This window comes from Grammomys surdaster, unplaced genomic scaffold (assembly GCF_004785775.1).
Source record: "Grammomys surdaster isolate TR1022 unplaced genomic scaffold, NIH_TR_1.0 334, whole genome shotgun sequence".
NCBI lineage: Eukaryota > Metazoa > Chordata > Mammalia > Rodentia > Muridae > Grammomys > Grammomys surdaster.
In genome coordinates this window covers 2,811,041-2,834,513 of record NW_021604753.1, presented here as the reverse complement: position 1 = coordinate 2,834,513, position 23,473 = coordinate 2,811,041, and the positions used below count along the sequence as shown (strand labels likewise).

At 47.2% G+C, this 23,473-nt stretch overlaps 1 protein-coding gene across 1 annotated transcript in view; it reads left to right on the top strand.

The window, feature by feature from the left end:
• Nucleotides 1–23,473, top strand: part of Snx29 (sorting nexin 29) — a 386,660-nt gene that overhangs the window by 34,047 nt on the left and 329,140 nt on the right. The window contains exons 4-7 of the mRNA XM_028778358.1: nucleotides 2,179–2,303; nucleotides 18,918–19,098; nucleotides 21,735–21,805; nucleotides 22,779–23,027. Coding sequence (XP_028634191.1) covers nucleotides 2,179–2,303; nucleotides 18,918–19,098; nucleotides 21,735–21,805; nucleotides 22,779–23,027 — 626 coding nt within the window. The remainder of the gene's footprint in view (nucleotides 1–2,178; nucleotides 2,304–18,917; nucleotides 19,099–21,734; nucleotides 21,806–22,778; nucleotides 23,028–23,473) is intronic.

The window sequence follows — 23,473 nt, the reverse complement described above, 5'->3', positions numbered from 1 at the left end:
AAGCTGGTGCTTGTTTGCTGTTGTATGAATTAGCACCTTACATGCAAAGGCAGGGAACAATCAAAGCCTTCCCTGACGTGTTTCTACAGGGAGCCTCTCTGTGTGTGCCACAGAGTGTGTAGACACACTCCTAGCTAGGTCAAACAGAGAGGCCCCCAGGGACCTAGAGCCTGTTGACATGGAATGGCCTCTGACTTGGTGTCATGATAAGTAATTACAGAGTAGCACTCAGCTGGGTTTTTCTGCTGTGTTAGCTTAGTTGTAACCTGTGTGTGTTGGGGAGGCAGGACTTCTGGTGCCACTGAACCCTACAAACCTAGGATTGCTGCTTGCCTGCATTCCATTCCTCTCAGAGGCCTGGTTTTATCTGGAGCTGGCCAGGCAGTTTCTGACTTAGGCTTTGGAGGCAAACAAAGTGCCAGGGATTGTTAAACGGATGGTTGAGTTTCCCAGATTCACCTGAAGCTAGAGGCTTCAGTTAATAACACACTCTTGAGTTGTTTTTTAAGAGCAGGCCCTGGTCTCGCTCCAATGTTGGTTCCTGTGGATTTCAGGTAATTCTGCGTCTGCCCCAGTTTTCAGGAAACCCTCAAATACTTGCCTGCCTTCTGGAGTGTACAGAGGAGTGGCAAATACATGGCTAATGTTGAAGACTGCTTCTGCCCCACAGAGAGGGAGGTCTCATTGTGGGTGGGTCCTGAAACCTGTGCCTTGTAATCATGGAGAAGTACAAGGTGGGGGTGGGCACCTAGTGGGTTCCAGACCCCTCCTGGTTACAGATGGTCCAGGAAAGACCATCTAGGAGGTCAGGAGTTAAGTTTGGAGATAATAGAACCTTCCTTACCAGGTCTCATAATGTTGTTGGAGGTGTTACTGAAGTAGGTGTGAAGATGTTTCACTACCCACAGAGTGATTACCCTTGGACAGGACTGGGGCAGGTATGGTGATGGGTGGAGCTAAATGCTGGGTGGTCTAATGGCCTTTGCACTGGGCCTCTCTGTCTAATTTGCTGCCTTTTGTCATAGTGAGGTCGTAACTCCAAGGCTACTACCATCTGGGCACAGAATGTTGGCCTGGGCAGATGCAGCTTCACTCCTCATGCTACCCTGTGCAATTTCTTCCTAGTTCTGAGGAACTGGAATGTTCTATGGGGTCTCTGTCCTTACTTTTCTCCCTCAGCAGTGCAAAGGCTCTAGGATGGGGCCCTCTCTGTCTCCTTTGTGTTTGTCTCCCCCAGCCCCCCGTCTCTCTGTGCCTTTCTCTTTTCTTAAAACCATTCATTCATTCATTCATTTGTCCCTTCCTTTCTGCCTTCCTTCATTTTTGAGGCAAGTCTCACTAAGTAACCTTGCCTGGCTTGAAGTTTGTTATGTAAACCAGGTTGGTCTTGAATTCACAGAGATCCACCTGCCTCTGCCTCCTGAGTGCTGGGATTAAAGGTGTGCCCCACAGTGTCCCACCATCTTTCCCACCTTTGTATTACCAAAGCCCAGAACAAGGCCTAGTACCTAGGAGCTATACAGTGACTGCTCAGAGTGGCCTGGGCAGAGGCCTAAGAGCTTAGGGAGGACCTGAGAATGTGGTTGCTCTGACTTCATCTCTTCATAGGCATGTTCTGAATCTCCCATTTCTTTGCTTATTGAGAAATCCAATTAAATGCACACCAATTGTAATTTAATTGAAAATTTTGTTAGCTCTAGATAGGCATTCACGATGTAATCTCTTATAATACAATAAGGAACGAAAGTAAGAATTCACATGGCAGTAAGTAACAGGCCATGAAATGACAGTTTCCAATTGGCCATGCTGGTAGATTCAGCCTCTGAGAATGTCATCTTGCTTTGTGCTTTGTGAACTGTGGGATGGGAATTAAGAGTTGAGACTTGTGGATTGGATGTGGTTAACACCAGCCTTTCCCCACAGGACTGATTTGTTTTTAAATTGGCTTTGCATCAGCTACTGGCTGGCACCCTTCTGTGGTTCCTCCAGCACTGGTCCTGAGGGTAGTCCTGACTTATGTGATGCTCACATAAGTTAGGGTGGGGCTTTCAGAGCTTCCCAGGTCTGCACATCCAGGTGTCACCTGAGTCACACCTGGCAGTTCACCTGCAGCTCTGGAGCCCACTGTGCTGCTGCTCCCTTCCCAGGTGGACTGATGAGCCCTTGCTTCTCCTGCAGGGTGACCTGTCTGTGTGCCCAGTTTGAAGCTGTCCTTCAGCATGGCATGAAGAGGAGCCGAGGATTAGCACTCACGGCTGCAGCCATCAAGCAGGCGGCAGGCTTCGCCAGCAAAACTGAGACAGGTACTTGACACCACTGTTGACTTGCTGCTAGTTTAGTCTCTCCATAGCAGGCTCATGTGAGGACCTGGGCATGTGCTGCACTCAGAAATCCATGGAGTGAAATACAGACGCAAAACCACTACTGTCTGCTCCTTAACTTGAAGGAAGCCATTCTGTGCACGTGATTCTCAGAGCCACGTGTCACCAGCTCCTCTGGGTTTGGTGGCCTACAGCCACAGTGCTTATACTACCAGTGTGGGGTAGCAATTACTGGGAAATTAATAATCTGTTTTAATTTGATGCATGGGGATAGTATGGCATTGCAAATTAAATGTCTTCAGCAGCCCCAGAAACCCTGCAGGTCTCAAAGCTCAGAGTTCTGCTGTTATCCATTTCAGTGTTGTATAACACTGTCCCTGAAGATAGAAACACTTGGTGCTTAGTGGGCCTCTGGCCCCTGGATGGTCTTAGATGTAAGCTAACTCTGCACTTCCCAGAAGTGGCATGGCTTTGCTGCTTCCACTGTGTTGGCAAGGAAGCCGACAGGCAGGTGAGGGTTCTGTTCTGGCCATGAACTTGGAAATGAGCTGTGTTATACAGAGATGGCTGGGCGTCTCTTCATCCTTTACATTTCAAAGCCAGGTTTTTTGAGACCCCCCCGCCCCCTTGTGGGTGCCGTCTCTAGTTCTTGACTCTTCCTTGCCCCGTGGTGATGTACACATTGCTGCTGAGGAAAACATGGCCTTTTCCCATTAGTCCTCCTTACACCAGAAAGGCAGAGCAGGTGTATGTGGTGGGAGTGTCTGTTCAGGGAATCCAGCTGAAACTTCTCTTCTTTGAGACAGGGGTCTCCTGTGTACCTTGAACACACATTCTTGTCAGATGCCTTCATGACATATGACCTCACCAGAGGCCAATGGGGCTACCTGCTGAACTTTCAGCCTTTGGCCTTGGGCTTGCAGTCCTCTTGCCCCAGCCTTGTCTGTGTTGGTGACACAGTGTGCCACCACAGCTGATTCTAGGCCTTCCTTCCTTTCTCTCAGCTCTTCAGCAAACCTTTCATTCCTGTTTATCTAACGAGTAGCTCATTTTCAGAAATGAATGTTCTGTGGATCAAGAGACTGGGTTTGGGGAATTCCTTTCAGTGCTGAATTTCACACTGAATTTCCTTTAGTGCTCCCAGGTTTCCTTTAAAAGCCAGCGAAGGAGCCAGGGATGGTGGTACATGCCTATAATGCCAGCACTAGGGAGTTGGAGGCGTAAGGATAAGAATTTGAGGCCAGCCTGGGCTTCATTAGACCCTGTCTCAAAAACCAAACCAGGCCAAGACAAGGACAGGTAAGGAGGAGGCTAATCCTAAGAATCTGGCACAAAGGCCTCAGTGTCTGTCAGTCAGCTTCTGCCAGCTCTTGCACTCACCTCGGCTGCTAGTGTCAGTAGATTATAGTGTGGCCTGTAGCTCTCCTGGGATGCATCCTACGCCTTCCTAAGGGGAATCAGTGTTCGGGCTGCTTGGTTTTCCCAGAGTCCCCTGTGTTTGCTGAGCCTCCTTTTCTCTGTTTTCATTTTGACTTGTTGGATAGTTACCTTAGTCTATGGGACTGCCAGTGGGTGAGATCAGCTGCTTGCCACAGAGGCAAGCTGGATCTGGGGCGATTCTGACCTTGTGGGAGTTCCCAGCCTTAGTGCAGCACACAGGGAAAGCGTGGTCTCTTAGGGTGGTTGGCAGGATGTGCTGACAGGCTCCTTGGTAACGCTGACTTGCATTGCTCGCTCGGATGAGTGACCCTTCCTCCTCCAACACCCTGAGCTTTCATGGTTTCCCTCTCCTCAAGTTGGTACCTCTTAGCCACACAGGGAGATAGCTCTTTCTGTCCCTTACACACTAGATTTTTTTTTTTTTGGACTCTTGTTCCTTGGCTCTGACAACCAGGAAAGCCCCAATGCCTTTGTAGTATCCTGGGTGCCCCTACCTGCCTCGGCTTAGCATGCCTTAGTTTTCCTTCTGCACCTTGGAAGCTGGGGGAACAGGCTCTACGGTTTTATGCTGATTTGGATGCACAGCTGTGCCAACTAGAAGCTGGGGACAGAGCAGACTGGCTTAGCCCTGGGGTGGCTGCCAAGGCTTCATTGTCATCTCTGTTGGCTGTTTTAATTAACCATTCACTGGCTGCTAGACCAGCCTTGGCTGATTAAGACCTCTTTCCTTGCAGGAAGTGATTAAGAGCCTCCCAAGGGAGGAGGGCAGGTGGTTTATCAGCTGAGATCAGGTCAGTGGCCTCTTGTGGTTGGTTGGGGAGCCATGGGAGCAGCCCTTTATCGGGTAGATATGAGCCCCTGCCCCCCAGGATGTAGCATAGGGGCCGTGACCTGTGGCTTAAGTTTAGCAGGGCTGACATCTTTCTCAGTGACTTGTCAGATGGGCACCAGTGGGAACATCTCCTCCCTGACCCTCTATTTCCTCATTGTAAGATGAGGCAGTTGCAGGCCCTACCTCACAGAGGGGTGGTCAGGCTTGTGAAAGAATTCCAGGCCCAGGTTCAGGCATCCTGTATTTCAGTCATCTTCTGAGTATTTGATACTGTCTTTGTATTATGAATAATGGCACAAGCTTAAGTTAGCCCACAAGGCTGCTGCATCAGCTCTGTTTTCAGATAAGAGCATGGCCTTCCCTAACTGGGTACTAGTTCAGTGGTAGGGTGCTTGCCCAACATGTGTGAGTTCATATGTTCAATCCCCAGCACCGTAAACAAAACAAATTCATTTCCCTCTGATGAGAGAGAAGCTCCACTTCAGAGTAATGACTGAAAATGATGATCTCATTGGTAGAGAATGTGGTGTGCCTGCTGAGGATGTGCTTGCATTTGGTCCTCTGGGGTTGGGAACATGGATGGCGGAGCTTAGTAACTCATTTATATAATGTATGTATCTATGTCTGTCTGTCCGTCCGTCCGTCCGTCCATCCATCCATCCATCCATCCATCCATCTATCTATGTCATATTTATTTACTGTTTGTTTTTCAAGATAGTGTCTCTCTGTATAACTGAGCCCCGGCTATCCTGGAACTCATGCTATAGATCAGGCTGGCCTTGAACTCACAGAGATCCACCTGCCTGTGCTCCCCGAGGGCTGGGAGTTAAGTTGTGCACCACCACTCCTGGCTGATTCATAAGTTTCTAACACTTAGAAATTGTGGAGTTTCATGTTGAAATAGGAGTTTTACTTTAAATTTCAGCCCACTGTTCTGGGCCCACATTTGCTCTGTTACTGTGGTTGGAGCTGAGCCCACTGGTTCTGCAGGTCTGGTAAAGGTGCCACCCCCCTTCCAGTCATGGCCTATCTTCCCTGCTGCCCCTGAAGCCTGAGACGGTGATGCTTGTTGTTGGCTGTCCTGGTTGTCAGGATCAGGAGATGGGAGCCTACTAGTTCCACAGGCTAGTATTTTATAAAAGAACTCTATAAAAGAGGGTCTCTAGGTGGCAGACAGGCCAAAGAAACAGGGTTCAACAGTATTAGTCATCAGGAAACGACAAAGCCCTGAGGATAATAGTAGTTGTTACATGACTTTCTTAAAATGTCATCACTTGGGACAGTGGTTTGTCTGGCTTCGTAAAACAGGTGCAAAACGCTTGTTTATTTATTTTTCCTATGTCTGGTTAGGTTTGTACACGATGGGCATTTTTCTCCCTCAGGTATAATAATTAACTTATGAAGAGCCTGGGACCCCCCTCCCCTGCCATGGTTATGATTTATTACTTCCAGCCATGACTGCCTTCAGGCAGATAAGAGAGCAGAGTTGTCTGAGTGGCTTTTATTCTCAGCTGTGGAAAGGACTGTTGATGGTTCTAGACCTGAGTGAAGGTGCTGGGCCTGCAGTTTCTTTGTAGGAAGTGTCCCCTCTCACGAGTTCTCACCTACTTCTTTACTGGGTAGAGAGCGGATCAGCTCTGTTGTGTCGCTTGGACGTCTGCTGAGTTCGATAAGGAGGACGACTGCTGCTCTTAACATTTCAGATCTATTGGCTTGTAATTATTCATGAAAGTTTTGAGGGCATGGCATTTTTTATTAAAAATTGGCAGCTTGTTTATTTCAAATGGAAGAGGTATATTGCTTACAGTTCTGGGGTGGAAACTCTGAGGTCAGGTGGCCGTCAGACTTGGAAAGGGCTCTTCTGCCGCATGGAACTTATTTGCTTTCTGTCCTCTGGTAGAGAAACAGGATTGTGCTTTAAGCAATTTTTACCTATTTACTTGGAGAGGGTAGTTGGCATATGTGCCACTGTTTATGTGTGAAGGTTAGAAGACAACTTGTGGGAACCAGGTCTTCTTTCCACTGTTGTAGGGCCCTGGGAATCAAACTCAGGTTGTCTGGCTTTCTGGCAAGCACCTTTATCTGTCAACTTATCTTACCAGCCTAGCTTAGCACATATTGCTGAAATGGGAGATATTTAGAATATGGCGCTTGGTCTGGCTTGTTCCTGGGCAGCCACCATTTTCCCACTGCTCCGGCTCTGACAGTGGCTCCAGGTAGCTAGAAACACCAGCCCTGGCACCCATGAGATGCCAGCGTGGTGGCTGGCTCTGCCAATTTACCATGCAATCTCCACAAAGCTCAGCTGAACCCCAGACAATACCTGCCATCCTAGCGGTACCTGGTACAATGAAGACTCTTAGTGCTTAAAGATTATCCAATGGATTTATATATTTGGAAATGCTCAATTAACAAGATGCCCACAAAATTAGAATTGTTACCCAATATCTAACCTTTTGATAAGTTGCTACCCAGGACTGCTCTCAAACCATCTGTCCTCCTCCATGGTTGATAGCCTCTTTCTCTCCCTCCTCCCCTTCCTCTCCTCTTCCAACTCCTCACTCCACCTACCTCTCATACTGCCCAATCACTGAGCTTTATTGCAAATGTAGTGGGAAAATATCCTGCTACATATTGCTAACAGAGACATGATTATAAGCAGTGGCCATGCTTTGGTGGTTTGAGGGTGTTCCCAAAGGCTCATGTATTGAGAGATTGGCCCTTAGTGTAGCCATGTTGGGAGGTCAGGTCAAGTATGACGCTGTCTTTGGAAAGGATTGAGTAATTTTCTTGGGACCCCCAAGTGAACTCTCTGGAGAGGGTGGTTATAAAAAGCACACCTGACTTTACCAAGGGTCATGGCTCCTGGTTGAAATATGATCACTTTTTCTTCTGTGTATGTGGAGGAACTACTTCCTGAAAGATTTGGCCTCAATGATGTTGGTCTCTTCTTAATCACAGGTGATTCTTTAGCTCCAGCTGGCCAGAGTCACAGACTCTTTTTTTTTCCTTCTTATGATTCTTTTTGAGTTTTACATCATGTACCCCAGTCCTGCTCATCTCCCCATCCCCTCATAGCCACTGTTTGTCCTTCAAGCTTCCTACTCCCTCATCAAAAACACCCCCACGCACACCCCCACACACACAAAGCATAGACGACATCTCTTCGTTGGAAGTATAGTTTGTCATAGTGTGTCCCACAGTACACCCTTTTGCCCACACATCTTTACTTGCAAATGTTCATTGCAATGAGTCGTTGGTCTGGCTCCAGATCTTTGGCTTCAGTGACACCATCAATATTGTGTCCTCATGGGGACTTCTCCTGGTTATCATGTTGTTGCCCTGTATCATGGAGATTCTGCAGTTTTGGATCAGCAGGCTCTCCCTTTCAAGCATCTTATTTAAGCATCCCAATGGTTCAGAGATGATACAGATTTTGGGGTGGGCCAATTCAGAGCCCTGGATCTGGGCTTAGATCTGTGGTAGTTAAGCTGGTTACCATGGCTCTCTCTTATCCATACCAGCAGGTTGAGCTCTCCAGCATTACTCCAGCTAGGCCACTCAATGTCTCCATCAGCAGGAGGCAGGGTGAGCTCTTCAGCACCACTCCAGCTAGGCCACTCTCTCCATCAGCAGGAGGCAGGGTAAGCTCCTCTCCTGCCCTCATAGCCTCAGGGTTGGCTCATCCACACCCACTTCTCCAGAGCCAGCTCCTCTGTTCTGCCCCATCACTCTTCCAAGGGATGCAGCCTGCAAGGGCCTGGGCCAGCTCTCCTGCTCCCACACCCTTGGCGCTGGCTCACCTGTGCCTTCACTATCTGGGCCAGCTCCATTGTGAGGTGCAGGGCCTGCTCTCCTGAGTGCTACATTTGGTGAGGGGCAGAGCCAGCACTCTTGTGCTCATGACTCTGTGGGGAGCTTTTCCAACTGTTGGAGGTCGAGAGGAGTCGGGGGGGGTCAATTTACCCCCACATCCCTGCTGCCTCACAGCAGATGAGTGGTGGGGCCAGCTCTCCCATGCTCTTGAGGCTGGCTCACCCACATCTCCTCAGCCAGGGCCAGCTCTACTGTGGTGCCCAGATAAGGCACTGGGCTTACTCTCCTGAATGCTGTAGTCAGTGAGGGACAGGGCCAGCTCTCCTGACTCCTGCAGGTGGTGAGGGACGGGGGCATCACCCCCACACCCATAGGTACAGAGCCCATTCTCCCGAGTGCCGCATCCAGTGAGAGTCAGGGCTAGTTGTCCTGCACTCTCAACTCTGTGGGCAGTATTTTTGACTGCTAGATGTGTTGAGGAGTGGGGCATCATCTGTGTGCACATGCTACCTTGTGGCAGACCAGTGGTGGGGTCAGCCTCCCACAGTCAACACCCTTGGAGCCAGCTTACTCACACACCTGACACCAAGGCCAGCTCCACTGTGTGGCTTTCCTGAGTGCTGTCACCAGTGAGAGATGGGGCCAGCTCTCTAGAACCCAAAGCCAGTAAGGGGCAGGGCAAGTTCTGCACAGCCCCTGGACATCCATGTGGTCCCCAGCGGCTGCCCCGACCATAGACATCTCCATGCTCTCTAGTGGTGATATGAGCTGTGGATATCAACACGGACGGTGTAGCAACAGACCCTGCTTCCAGCGGCAGCTCTGGCTGGGACCTCCCTGTGGCCCCAGGTGGTAGGCTAGCTACTCACAGCAGGCTCCTCCTCCAGGCTCCAGGCCTCTCTCTTCCTAATGCTCCAGCTGCTTCGCTTCTCATTTATTATATAAATTATATATTATTATATAAATTATATAAATACACTACCTACAAGGCTTTTTTTTTTTTTTACCCATTGCCAGGTTTTTTCCCCCCAATTGTTTATTTATTTATTTTTATTTTTCAAGACAGAATTTCTTTGTAGCCTTAGCTGTCCTTGTTCTCGCTCTTTAGACCAGGCTGGCCTTGAATGTTCAGAGATCTGCCTACCTCTGCCTCCTGAGTGGTGGGATTAAAGGTAAGAGCCACTACTGCCTGGCAATTTATTTTTATTCTATGTACATTGGTGTCTTAACTGTATGTATGTCTGTGTGAGGGTGTCGGATCCCCTGGAACAGGTGTTACAGACAGTTGTAAGCTGCCATGTGGGTGCTGGGAATTGAACCAGGGTCCTCTGAAAGAGCAGCCGGTGCTCTTAACTGCTGAACCATCTCTCTAGCCCCAATCACAGATTCTAAATTCAAAGTATTACATATATGGCTCTGATAGTTCTTGCTTCCCTCTGAAACCTCACAGGCAATCTACTGGCTGTATTGTTCTCAGCATTATCTGCCATGTACCCAAGTAGCTCACTAAACTCTGACACTTAATGGCTTTTCTAATCCAGAGTTCAAAGTCCTTCCACAATCCTTGGAAATCCATGATCAGGTCTGTCACAACAACATCCCACCAGTCTTGTGGCAATTTCCAAATTTCTAACATGAGGGACCCAGTATGGTCTCAACGGAGCCATTAGGGGTGTCTTCAGAACTGCAGCTTGGCGCCCTGGGATAGGGTGCTGCTCAGGTTTTGTCAGTTTGGGATGAGTTAAAGACATCTGGGAAGAGGGAATCTCAGTTGAGAAAGTGCCGCTCTCAGATTGGCATATAGGTAAGCTTATGCACATGTTTTTTATTAATGAGTGATGTGAGAAGATGCCCCGCCCTCTGTGGACAGTGCCATTCCTGGATGGGTCCTAGGTGGTATAAGAAAACAGGCTGAGCAAAATTTGGAGAGCACACCAGAAAGCTTTAATCCTCCACGGTCTCCCTTTCTCCCCCAAGTTGCTTTTGGTCTTGGTGTTTTATGACAGCAGTAGAACTAAATAGAGCAGGGCAGTGGTGGCGCACGCCTTTAATCCCAGCACTTGGGAGGCAGAGGCAGGCAGATTTCTGAGTTCGAGTCCAGCCTGGTCTACAGAGTGAGTTCCAGGACAGCCAGGGCTACACAGAGAAACCCTGTCTTGAAAAAAAAAAAAAAAAAAACCCACAAAAAAAATCAAACAAAAAACCAACCTAACTAGAAACTAAGACAACCAGCAAGTAGCAGATCTAGGTCTCTGAGATGCTATTTTGAAGTTCTGACATTGATTATTTGTGATGGCATGTTGTTTCAGAATGAGGGCCTCCTGGTGATCATGACTCCAAATTCAGGAGAAAGTTAAACAGCATATATAGAGCAATTGTGGCCACTTAGGGTGGAGATCAGCTTTGTAAATAAAGTTTTATTGGAACACAACTGTTTGTGTCAGTTACTATAGAGACCTCATGGTCCATAATGTATAAAGTGGTTACCTGTTGTCCCTTTGCAGACAGGAACATCCCACCTGTGTCTTCTAGAAGAAAGGGCAGGAGATCTCACTCTACCTTACAGTACCATATTCAGTTGCCAGGTGTTCCTAATCCCTTTGAGATGGTAATCTTGTGAAGACAAGACACCATGTGATTATACTTCTTCCCGGGTCCTTGGCTCCTAGTGGAAAATATAGACTCTTCAGAAAAACTATGCTTAGTGAGTGGCACCATCTTGCTTGGTTTCTTGGGTCTGTTGTATCAGACTTAAGAAAACCCCATAAAAACTAATAGCCATCCAAATGGACATTGTAGCAGTGAATTGATTAAACTGCTCTGCCTCCTGCCAGGGTAGAGCACGCACTGCACCTGTCCAAGAGCTCTGGATTCGTGAATGAAAGATGCGCGCACACGCACACTCATACACACACACACACACACACACACACACACCCCAGCTAATTTTAATATGCCTTGACTAGCTCAATGGTTTGGCACTTCTAAACCTCCCTGCATCCACTTGTGGTAATCTTGGTTTAACATCTTGTAAATCTATATTTTATCTTTCCTGCCCTGTTACCTTCTGGGAAGCCTCCCCCCACCTCCCGCCCCTGACTGTCATAGGGCCACTTTCCCTTTCTACCTACATTGCTGGATGATCTTCCTCCTGTAGCTGATCCCCTCCCTCTGAGTCATGGTGATTCTCTTGTTCTTTTCCTCTCTCTCGTGGTCCCTTGCCCGTGCAATCTAAAGGTCCTGCCTCCATCTCCCTGCCCAACCATTGGCTGTGTATCAGTCAATTCTTTATTACTAATTGAAGTGAGCTGTGGACAGGGACCTTCAGGTCTAGAAGCGTGGCTTTGGGAGCTGAATTAAGACAAAGCATTAGAACCAATTCCCAACAGGGCATGACATGCTAGCTCCAAAGGGACACGATGTGCTATCTCCCTGTGGTTTTAATGTATACTCCTTAGAAATTTCACGTTTCTTTCTTGATCTCCCTACCCAGTTCACCTTTACTGTGTGCCTCAGCAGCCCTGAACCCGATCTCTGTGAGGCCTCCTGATAGTGGGGCCTGCTCTCCTGCCTGTTGCTTTTCCTGGAAGGGAAGGGGCAGGGTCCGGGCTTACTTATTGCTGTAGCTTAGAGTCTGTATATCATAGAGGTGACTGAAGACTATGTCAAAATCATGACTTCTGGCAAAGTGCTAATTTTCCTGGGAAGCTAACCCCCAGCTTCTGCTCTCTTTCCCCATCTTTCAGCAAGATACTGACTTCTTGAGCCTAGGTGGGGATTTTTGAAAATGGTCCATTGCACTTAACTCAAAGCAGAGTTTACATTTTGATTCTCTGAGTCCCCTTGGGCAATGATTTCATTTCTATAGAACACTGGTTTCTGAGGAAGGTGCTTGTGCCAGGAAAGCCATCTTGATAAATGGGGAAGTCCGCTCTGTGTGTCTCCGCTTCATGCGGTGCTTTCAGTTCCTTCTTGGGGTTTCATTGTTATTGTTATGAACCTGCAAATCTACTTCTGGTGAAAGAGGTCTCGGAAGGATGTCTGCTGACCACGTGGAGAGAATACTGAACTGTGTCCAGGGTTACTAACAAGTGGTTAGCTATGGTAAAGAATGGCTGGCCTTATTGGGAGAGCTATTGGGATGCTGTTCCTTGACCTATGGGCTCTATCTAGACTGTGAAGATGTCCATGGGCTATCCCCACCCCCCACCCCTGGGAGGGGCCTTGGCATCTAGGTGGCATAGGATCAATGCCAATGCAAGGGAAATGAGTGCATGAGTGGGTTCCAGTATGTCAAGTTCTGGGTGCTGAGGCAGGAGGATTGCAAGTTCAAATGAGATCCTGCCTCTGTAAAGAGGACTATACCTCAGTGGCATGGTCCTTGCCTAGCATGTGCCTGGTTTGATCCCTAGTACTGAGAAGCAGTATGGTATATCTGGACTAATGTCTCTCGGGGATGTTGTGACTGCTGACTGTTTTTAAGGTCTTTATTTTTGATGCGTCATGAAGGCTCATATTTGATATCTGATTTGTCAATTTTTGGGGAGCTTACCTGCTTGGAAGTTCCTTGGGTCCTTTACTCATCTCAGGATGAATATGCCTCTTCAAAGATCAACTACACACCTAAAAGGAGATGAGTCACAAGCTTTAGAAGCCTTGATTTCTGGGGCTAGGGAGATGGTTAGGTGGGTCAGAGTGCTGGCTATGCAAGCTTGAGAATCTGAGTTCAAATCTCTATTGCCTCTCTGTGTAAAATGCTGGGTGTGGCTGTACACGTGCCTGTCATGCTACTACCGTGTTGGGCAGAAACCAAGCACTGCTGGGGCTTGGTGCTGGCTACCAGCCTTGCTTCAGGTTTAAGCGAGAGATTCATCTTAAAGGATTGAGGAGAGTGTGGTGGAGCAGGACACTCTGTATTCTCCTCTGGCCTCCTGTGTGTACATATGCCACACCCACATGTTCATACACAACACACATTCACCACTCACATGTTGCACATACCAAAAATCACACACACACACACACACACACACACACACTGCCCGCGGTGCACACTGCCTGTTGTGCAAGCATGAGGATTTGTGTTTGATTCCTGGATTCATAGGGTGGAAGAAGAGAACTGACTTTGTTTTGTTTTTCAAGACAGGGTTTCTCCGTGTAGCTCTGGCTGTCCTGGAACTTACTCTGTAGACCAGGCTGGCCTTGAACTCTCAGGGATCTGCCTACCTCTGCCTCCCAAGTGTTGTGATTAAAGGTGTGTGCCACCATGCTTTGCTGACTGACAATGGACTCTTTTAAGTTAAGTTGTTGTGTTAAAACACACACACACACACACACACACACACACACACACACACACACAGAGAGAGAGAGAGAGAGAGAGAGAGAGAGAGAGAGAGAGAGAGAGAGAGAAGGAGACAGTAAAATGTAATAAAAATTAAAAATGGTTAAAATGGTGAATTTTATTATGTGTACTTTTCATGGATTTATAAAAACAAAAAGGATCAGGTTGATGTGTTTGATAGACAGATTTTTACTATTTATGATTTATGTTTAAACCACAGCCCCTCTGCTCTAGACATAGCCTTGCGGCCACCTGGAAGGTAGTGGAGTGACAAAGCCCCTCTTGGGCACTTTGCTGACCCCCTGTTCATTGGTTAGGCGATCCTGGGCATGAACAGCAGTTTCCCCCCAGCTCTTAGGCTGGAGGGCAGTGTGGATTGCTACTGTCTTAGCATGGATGGCTGAGTTTGGCTATGTGTGCTGGTTCCTTGTGTCAGATTCGCTCCCCGGAGTTTGCTCTGTGGTGCGCCCTCCTTTCCAGGTACCCAGGAGTGGCCAGGCCGGCCCCTGCTCTTTTCTCCACTCTGCTTCCTTGTGGTTTTCTGGGGTTGCTTATCCTTGCCTGATAAAAGAGTGACAGCTGGCTTTATCTGAGCCCTTCTTCACCTTCTGTTTGTCACTTTGAGGCCCAGAGGTGTGATTACCCTCTGTGACTGACCTTAGATGAAGTCAAGACTTTGGTCATTCAGAGTCTTGGAGCGAATACCTATCCTGTCTAATCATGTGAGAGAAAGATACCCTTTCTACTTGTTTACCAGGACCCAGGTCCTTAGAGCTGGGTGATAACGTTGCTTAATTTTGTACAGTGCTTTACCCTGCTCTGTTGCACCCTTTCAAGTCTCATAGGAGAGCTGCTGGTCAGTGAGCTGCTTCCCCTGTAGACTCTGGAGAAGTGTTGTTATTCAGGGGTATGAGTCCTGTGTAGGGGCTCATCAGATGATCAGAGAACAAACTCCATTTCATCACACTAGCTGTGTTCTGGTTCAAGTGGCAGATAGCCCTTTACCAAAGGACACTTTGGTCTTAGAGATCCAGCATTTGAGCTGTGGCTGACACTAATTTAGTCAACTTCTATGCACATTTTACATGTTATTTCAGTTTGTGTGTGTGTTCATGCATGTACATGTGTTTGTGCAGGCCAGAGGTCAGGTTAAGTGTCTTCTTAAATTGCTTTGTGTCTTATTTTTTGAGAAAGAATCCTTCACTGAAGCAGGAGCTCTCTTATTGGGTTAGAATGGCTGACTAGCAGGCCACAGGATCTTCCTGTCTCTGATTTTCCAGAGCTGGGGTTGCATGTGCACTGTTGTACCGAGGTTTTAAGTCAGTGTCTCATTGTGGAGCTCTGGCTGGCCTGAAGTTTATGTAGAGACCAGGTTGGCTTTGACTCACAGTGATCCACCTACATCTACCTTCTAAGTACTGGGGTTAAAGGCATGTACCACCACACCCAGCTGAACCTGGCTTTTTTACATGGGTGCTAGAGATCTGAACTCAAGTCTTCCTATTGTTAATCAAGCACTTTACCCATCATGCATTGAACCCATGCAAGGTATGAATTTTTGGCATTACCAACGAAAGTCAAGACTTGTTAGGAGCTGCCAAAAGCTGGTTCTGTTAGTCAGCTACAAACAGGGTCTCCAGATAGCTCACTGCAGCAACCCCTTCCTGGCTCTGTTCTTGCTGGCAGTTACTCTTGGGTTCTCTGAGAAGTTGAAGCCCTGGCATGCTTCTGGAACTTTCTCCACATTTCAAAACAGATCACTATAGATTTCAAAATTAAATTATAGGCGCTGCTTGCATTGAGAGGCAGGTGAGCTGTACTTTAAATAGAGCACATTAATTCTGGAGTGAAGCCCTGCTGGGATAATTCTTATCATCAGTGGCATCGCTGACAGGCTTGAAGAGGATCCTCATGGTAAGCAATTTGCAAACTGGAAAGGTGAAAACAGACTTTACAGTAAAGTGTTCCTGGTATTCAAGGTCAGAGGGAGGTCACTGCAGCTTTTTGAGCAGAATGTGAGTGAGAGTTACTTGAAGGGTACTGTGTTCCCCAGAGTACCCTGTGCTGGTGTTTAAATGTAACTTTTCTTGGACATGAACAAATCTCTTGCATAGCAGATAGGGAAATAATGACAGGCACAAAAATGACTCTACCTGAATCCAGTTTGATGAACTAGTGAGTTTTTTGAGGTTACTCACAGAAGCATGGCTAGTTCAGGGGAAGCTGTATCATAGGAAGGCATAGCATGGGTGATGACTCAACAAAGCTGCATCCCTGGGGCTTACTGTCCAATGTTCAGTCAGCTCTACCAGAGTACTCTCCTCAGGAGGTGCTTGATGCCTTTATCACTTTGGATGGGGCCCTGTGAATCTTGTAACTTTTAGGAGCTTCCTAATCCTTGTAAGTCTTCAGAGTCTGGGTGCTTCCTGGACAGTATGGTTCAGTTGGTAGGAAACAGCAGAGAGGCAGAGAAGGGTCTGCAGCCTCTTTTGTGTGGTTGTATAGTCCCATGAGTTTGCTGTGTGAGGGCTGAGAGTGAACTGCGCTTTCTCTTTCTTCCTGAGAAGTTTGTTCTGAAACATGAAGCCAGTGCAATGGTTCAGCTGAAGGCTCTGGTTACCAAGCCTTACAACCCGAGTTCAGTCTCTGGAATCCACATGTTGGAAGGAGAAAACTTACTCCTGCAAGTTGTCCTCTGCCGTTTGCACACATGTGGTGGATACACACACACACACACACACACACACACACACACACACACACACACTAAATATAAGTAACAAAGTAAAAAGACCTGGAAGAGTGGCTGGGTCCCCAAATACCTATACATTCATATATACACATTTAGGTGCTACTGGTACAGAAAGGGAAAGAGAAGGCTACATAGCGCCTCCTCTTAGCCCTGGGTATTGGTTATCTTGTGTCAGGCTGCCATTGTTGGGTTCACATGTGGACCTTGTGCTTAATACTCTACCTGCTCTTTTCTCCAGGCAACCCACAATCCCAGTCCATCTATTCTGTGCTCATGGGATAGGAATCTGAGGTTTAGCATGATTCTGTGCCTACCCAAGGCTACATAGCTGAGTGATCTCATCCCCTGTTTGTCCTGTGAGCTGGATTGAAGGCCCCTTAATGATGAGTCCTTGTTCTCTCTCCTGGTTTGGCACTGCTCGGGACTCACTAGAATGATGCAGCTAGCCTAAGTTGGTTAAACTGGAGTAGTAGAGTAAGCTTCTTAATCTGGGTGTAGCTTTTGGAGCTGTGCATATTTGCATTCTTCTGGAAGAAAACCTCAATGACTTTAGTGTTCTCAGAAGGGTCTACATACCTGTTTGGCTCCTGGACTGAAAGCTGTATCTCAGGGCTGGAGAAATGGCACAGTGGTTAAGAGTACTGGCTGCTCTTCCAGAGGACCTGGGTTCGATTCCCAGCACCCATCTCACGATTGTCTGTAATTCCAGTTCTAGAGGATCTGGCACCTTTTCACAGACATACATGTAGACAAAACATCAAAGCATATGCTAATGACAATAATGATATGATGATGATTAAACAAAATAAGTTAATAAAAAAGAAAGCTGGGTTTAGCAGCGGAAAGCTGGCGCTGCCCCAGTTAGAAATCAAACAGTTGTAGGCATGTTCACTTTGAAGGTGGCAGAGACTAAATGTGATCTGAGTGGCTTGTGTTTGGCACCACACTCCTGCTCACCTGGACTGCTTATTAACATTTACATTAATAGGCGGGACTTGCTGGCCTTGCCTTGGAGAGGCAGCCTTGGTGTGAGTGAGGTAAATTATGAAATGTCTGGGCAATGGCTGGTGCACAGTTAATACTCAAGAGCTAATGGCTATCGTTGCGATTCTGACCATAGCGTGAAGAAGTGCCGATGAGCCGATGCTGTAAAAGCTGATCCCAAGAGGAGGTCTGCCCTAGGATTTCCACTTTCAAGTAATGGAGCTCATGGCTAAGAAAGGTAGACCTGAAGAGATGCCAGTAAGAATGGCTGGCTGTCTATGGCTCAGTACAACCTTATATAGCCTTCCCATAGCCTTCAGTTGCTTCCTGTCCTTATACCAAGTAGTTGACCATTGAGAAAGCTCTCCTGAGGATCTAGAAAGGAGGGTGATTATTCATGTTCTAGGATGTTCTTTTCTACCTGAGGGGAAGCAGCAAATTCTTTGTAATCAAGATAGAGCAAAATTATATCCTACCAGGAAGCCGCCAGAAATCATGTTCAACATTCAGAAGACTGTGTGAATAAGTAAGGATACAAAATTGTTCCGAGGACTTTCGATTCTGGGAAATGTTGATGATTTAGGAAAAACTGAATCAAGATACAAAATTGTTTGTATGTATGTATGTATGTATGTATGTATGTACATACATATACAATAATATACTCTCTAATGTAGTTTTTTTTTTGTTGTTGTTGAGATGGGATGGGATCTTGCTATGTTGCCCAGGTTAACTTTGAACTTGCTTGGCTCAAACTCCACTGTTGTCTCAGCTACCTGATTAGCCAGGCCTGCAGATACATGGCATCATGTGTGGCTTAAAAATATCTCTGCTCATAGTCCTGGGAGCTGCAGCTCCTAGGTCAGTTTCACTTGGCTGACATGTCAGGATGACAATGGCAGGCTGGTTCCTGCTGGTACTATAGGATAGCAACTGTTCTCACCTCTCCCAGCTTGGGCTGCTGGCTGCTGCCATTCTTTGGAAGTGGCCACATCCTTCTAATCATTGCTTCTCTAGTCACATGACCTCTCCCGTGGGTCAGTGTCTCTGCCTTCTTATGAAGACATGTGTGTCGTCCACAGGAATTGACATCATCAGAGTTGCCAAGAGTTCTTCACTGTGTCAGGCTACAGTCACATCTTTCAGGAATGAGGGTGTGGTTATGTTTGGCGACACAATTTAGCGTTACAAATGTTGATTTTTGTGTTAAAAAAGGTGCAAGAAAAAAAGACTGGCTGGAAAGTTTTGAAAATGTTAACAAGGAATAGTGGTCTGGGTGGGGGTTGAGACCCTGTTTTGATTATTGCTTTGTTCTACATTGTCTATACTAAGGAAGTAATGCCATTTATACCCCATAAAGTTGCCTACTGACTGACATTACTGTAGAGACCAGCTTGCAGGCTCTGTGACACCTGCTTCTCTCCCCAGAGCCCGTGTTCTGGGTCTACGTGAAGGAGGTCCTCAGCAAGCACGAGCTGCAGCGCTTCTACTCCCTGCACCACATCACCGCTGACGTTGGCCGAGGCCGGGCCTGGCTGCGCTGCGCCCTAAATGAGCACTCCCTTGAGCGCTACTTGCAGATGCTGCTGGCTGACCGCACCAGGCTCAGGTACCCAGCAGGATGGCCCTAGTCTCTCAGCCAGGGGAGAAGGGGCTTCCCCACTGCAGCCCTGCTAGCCATTCCCTTAGTAGGAGGACAAATGCCACAAGGTCTAGAAGGGACCCTGTGTGGCACCCGTAGCCAGCACTCCATCAGTGCTTGGTGTGATCAAGGCCTTGGATACAGACAGCTATTGCCTTAGGACACAGACTGCCCTTCACTCTGTGGAGTTTTAATTTGGGATTCTTTAGTGTACTCAATCCAAAACTGACCAAAAGATATAGAATCTTAGTTTATTCTTTTGTTTATTTTGAGACAATACTCACATGTAATCCAGGCTAGCCTGGACCTCACTGTTATAGCCCATGCTGGTCTGTTTCTAGGATTAAAGGCCTGTATGACCAACCAGGCCTGCTCAGTATGTGAGATATCAGGGAAGGAAGTGCTTTGTTTTTATTAAACACTTTCATTTTTTTATCATGTGCTATTTTTTTCTTAAGCATAAAGTTTACTCAGGTCAGCTTGTGTTGTAGTAAGCAACATTTGAGAAGCCTCACAGGCCTGGGCTGGCTAGTTTTATTTCTTTGTGTTATTCCTTGCCTGTGAGGATGGTAGACTAGACAGTTTATGTCACCTGATGACCCAAGGAGCCCTCTCTGGGGCCTTCCGTGTTAGCAGGGCCTAGACTTGACACTTAAATTCTGTTAATGTAGTAAGCTGGCTTCTTAGCACTGCAGCAGCCCCTTGATTTCAGTCTTGCCAGTTTTCTGCAGGTTCAGGTTTCCCTTTCTGCTTCGGTAGTCCCCTTAACCCCCAACAACTTCTTCTCAGCTTTACTTTTTTCTTTACTGGAAATCTGACTCAGGTACTCGTGCATGCTGGACAGAGACTCCGTCCTGTGGGCCCCCGTTGCTCTGGGGTCTAATTCTACTAGTGATTCTGTGGGTGCTCTGGACTTGCTTTTAAAAACCCCCGGGTCACTGATGCGGATCTTCCTGGTCACAGACATTAACTCCGAGTCCAGCTTCCAGGTCCCATGAATCCTAGAGTGGAAGGAGAGAGAACTGACTCCTGAAAAGTTTCTGTAGACCTCTACATGTGTGCCCGAATCACACACATCCTGCAGATACACATGTATACAATAATAAAAATAAAATTAAAACAACAAAGAAGACAGTTCAAACCAACAGCAACTACAATCCACATAAAAAGAGCTAGCACAGTGCTGCATGTCCCAGTGATGAGGAGGCAGAGACAGGTGGATCCCTGGGGAATCACTGGCCACCCAGCCTAGCCTACTCAGGCATTTCCAGGCCAATGAGAGACCCTGTCTCAAAGAAGGTGAATGGATCCTGTGGAATTACACTAGAGGTTGTTCTCTGACCTCTATATGCAAGCACATTCATGGACACACTTACACTCTTACAGGCACACATGTACACACATTCTTTCATACACACTCTCTCTCACACACACTCACACATACACATTCTCTCTCACTCTCACACACACTCTCCCACATACACATACTCACACATATTCTCTCTCCCAAACACACACACTCACACATACACTCTTTCTCACACACACTCTTTCACATGCACATTCTCACACATATTCTCTCTCTCACACATACACACACACACACTCTCACACTCTCACACACACACATTTTCTCTCTCACACACTCACACTCTTTCATTCACACACTTTCTTTCTCTCTTACACACACAATAGGCACACATTCTATCTCACACATTCTTCAGATTCATTTACATATACAAAAGCTAGTTCAACTGATTCCAGTTTGCTGTGGAATTCAGTGTGATCAGCATGCTGGCCTGACAAGGTTTGTTATCCTCCTGTCATGCTCCCTGTCGACTGTCTCAGTCACATCGACAGCTGCTTTCCTCTGTCTCTTGCTGAACTGCAGGTCGCTCAGCACAGAATGACAGTATTGAAGCTGCATTTAGAATTGTGTTACCTGGCATTGAGGAGGCTGGTGGTTTATTGCCTAACAGAGTCATATAAATTATTGACCAAGTCTTGGAAATTAGACTTGTGAGACCTGCTTTTAAGCTCTGCTGTACTGTTGATTGGCTGGATTGCCTTAGGTACCTGTAGGCTTCCCTGACTGCTACTGAAGTTCACAGGAGCCCTTTACCCTCCCGGGTTTTCCCATGACTAACTTGGAGTGTGAGTTTGTAGCCCAGAAGTTATTGTAAGTGCATGCCCTGTTGATGGATTCCTGAAGCTCTGTAATTGCTTCTGAAATTATCTTTTCTTGAATGAGCCAATCAGATGAGCCTTGTTGGTGACTTCCTGTCTATCTCGTGGTACCTTGTTGAGTGGAGTCCATCCCTCTGTCCTCCTCAACTTTGTTTCTTTATAAATACATCTGCACATATCTATTTCAGTCCTCTAAAGCTCAGGGTCTCAGGGGACCAAGAAGGAAGTCAGGGTCTGTGCATTCAGATCTGTGTTTCTAGTGAGAAACTTCAAAGTGGAGAGGGACCAAATTCCTTCTGGGTGACAGACTAGGCCTGGTGTTTGTTAGGGAGCCATGGAATGGCATCATTGGCTAGTAATGGATACTGAGAACTACCTTCCTCTAAGAGTCGTCTCTTTTCTTTTTGCTTTTGCAGCACATTCTATGAAGATTGGTCTTTTGTGATGGATGAAGAAAGGTCCAGCATGCTCCCTACCATGGCAGCTGGTAAGCCTGGTGAGGCCAGGGCTGATGAGTCCTGAGAAGCTTGGTGAGCAGAGAGCTTCTGGGAGTGGATGCCATGATGCTCTGTGTCCTCTTGACTGTTGTGTTGCTTTTTATGTTGGGCCAATTTGTCTAGAATTTGACACCGTGCAGATGATGCGCATGGTTGAAGAGCGTGGCTTGTGGCCTGGCAGGCGAGCAATAAAGAACTGGAGATTGGCTGACTGCCTTGACCCTGGTTTTGCTTCTTGTCAGCTGAATTCTGTCAGCTCTGTTACCTCTTCTGTCCTCCTCTGTGAACTGAGAACACTGTTAGCTTTGCAGGCACCTTTTTGGACTTTAAGAGAGGCAAAGGAAATAAAAGGCTTTGTATGCAGCTTATCAGTGTGAAGTGAGGCCCTGGATTGCTGTGACTGTGGCTGGAGGAATCACATTACACTCTTTTTCTTCTAAAACCTGACATGGACCCCTGCATGAGGGCCATGTTAGGCTCATCTAGGGATGAGAGAGTCAGGCTTTGGCTGTGGTTTTATTTATAGGCTGTAGATTGCCAGCCAGTGTCAGTCTTGGCTATAGTAACTGTAAGGACCTGTTTGGTGCACACTAAGCTCTTGATGGGGTGTCGGTAGGTAAAGTCTTCAGTACTCACAAACCTGAGATGGTTACTGTTTTCAAAATTGCACAGACAGAGAAGCAGAACTCTGGGAGATGTGAGCTGCCTCGTGGCTTTCTGTGCCTCAGTCCAGGCAAGCCCCTCTCCCAAACTCCCACCATCAGCTTCTAGGTGACTCTTGTTGGCTGACTTTCTCACTCTGTCCACATGAACTTCTGTCTACCAATGCAGGGTCGGATGGTTTTATAGATGCTGAAGACGAGTACTTGTCCTCTTGTGTCCCTTGTAGACTGTCTTTTTGCTGGGGGTGTGACCACATGACAGTAAGCACTGCAGTGTCTCCTCCCTACTTTTTTTTGACAGGTCTGAACTCTATACTCTTTGCAATTAACATTGACAACAAGGATTTGAATGGGCAGAGCAAATTTGCTCCCACTGTCTCTGACCTCTTAAAAGAGTCAACGCAGAATGTGACATCTTTGCTGAAGGAGTCCACGCAGGGCATGAGCAGCCTTCTCAGGGAGATCACAGCATCCTCTGCTGTCTCCATTCTCATCAAGCCGGAGCAGGAGACTGACCCTCTGCCAGTCATATCCAAGAATGTCCATGTTGGTAAGTCAGAAGGGGCCCTGGAGGTGGCACAGTAGGGCCACTGAGAAGGAAATGAGAGTGGAGCTGAGAGGAACCCCTAATGCTGTTGCTCCTCAGGGACCAAAGTCTGTGGGTATTTGTTTTTTGTTTTTTGTTTTTTTTTGAATCATCTTTCACTGTGAGCAGGACTGACAGGAAGGGTAGAGAAGCCTGCCCAGGACGCCAGGTGGGTCGTCTCCCAGCACTTCTCTCCTTTCTTCCTTTCCTGAGTTTTTATGATCACTAGTGAGCTGAGGCTCTGCTGGCATCATGTTAGTCTTCTTGGGGTTGGGCAGGAGTGACATTTTAAAACAAAAAGGCAAAGGCAGCTTATTGTTCTTGTGGTATACTCGATGCAAGCACAGGACGCTGCAGAGAGAATGCTTTGGGCTTGCCTGTGTTGGGGGTGCAAGCACAGGACGCTGCAG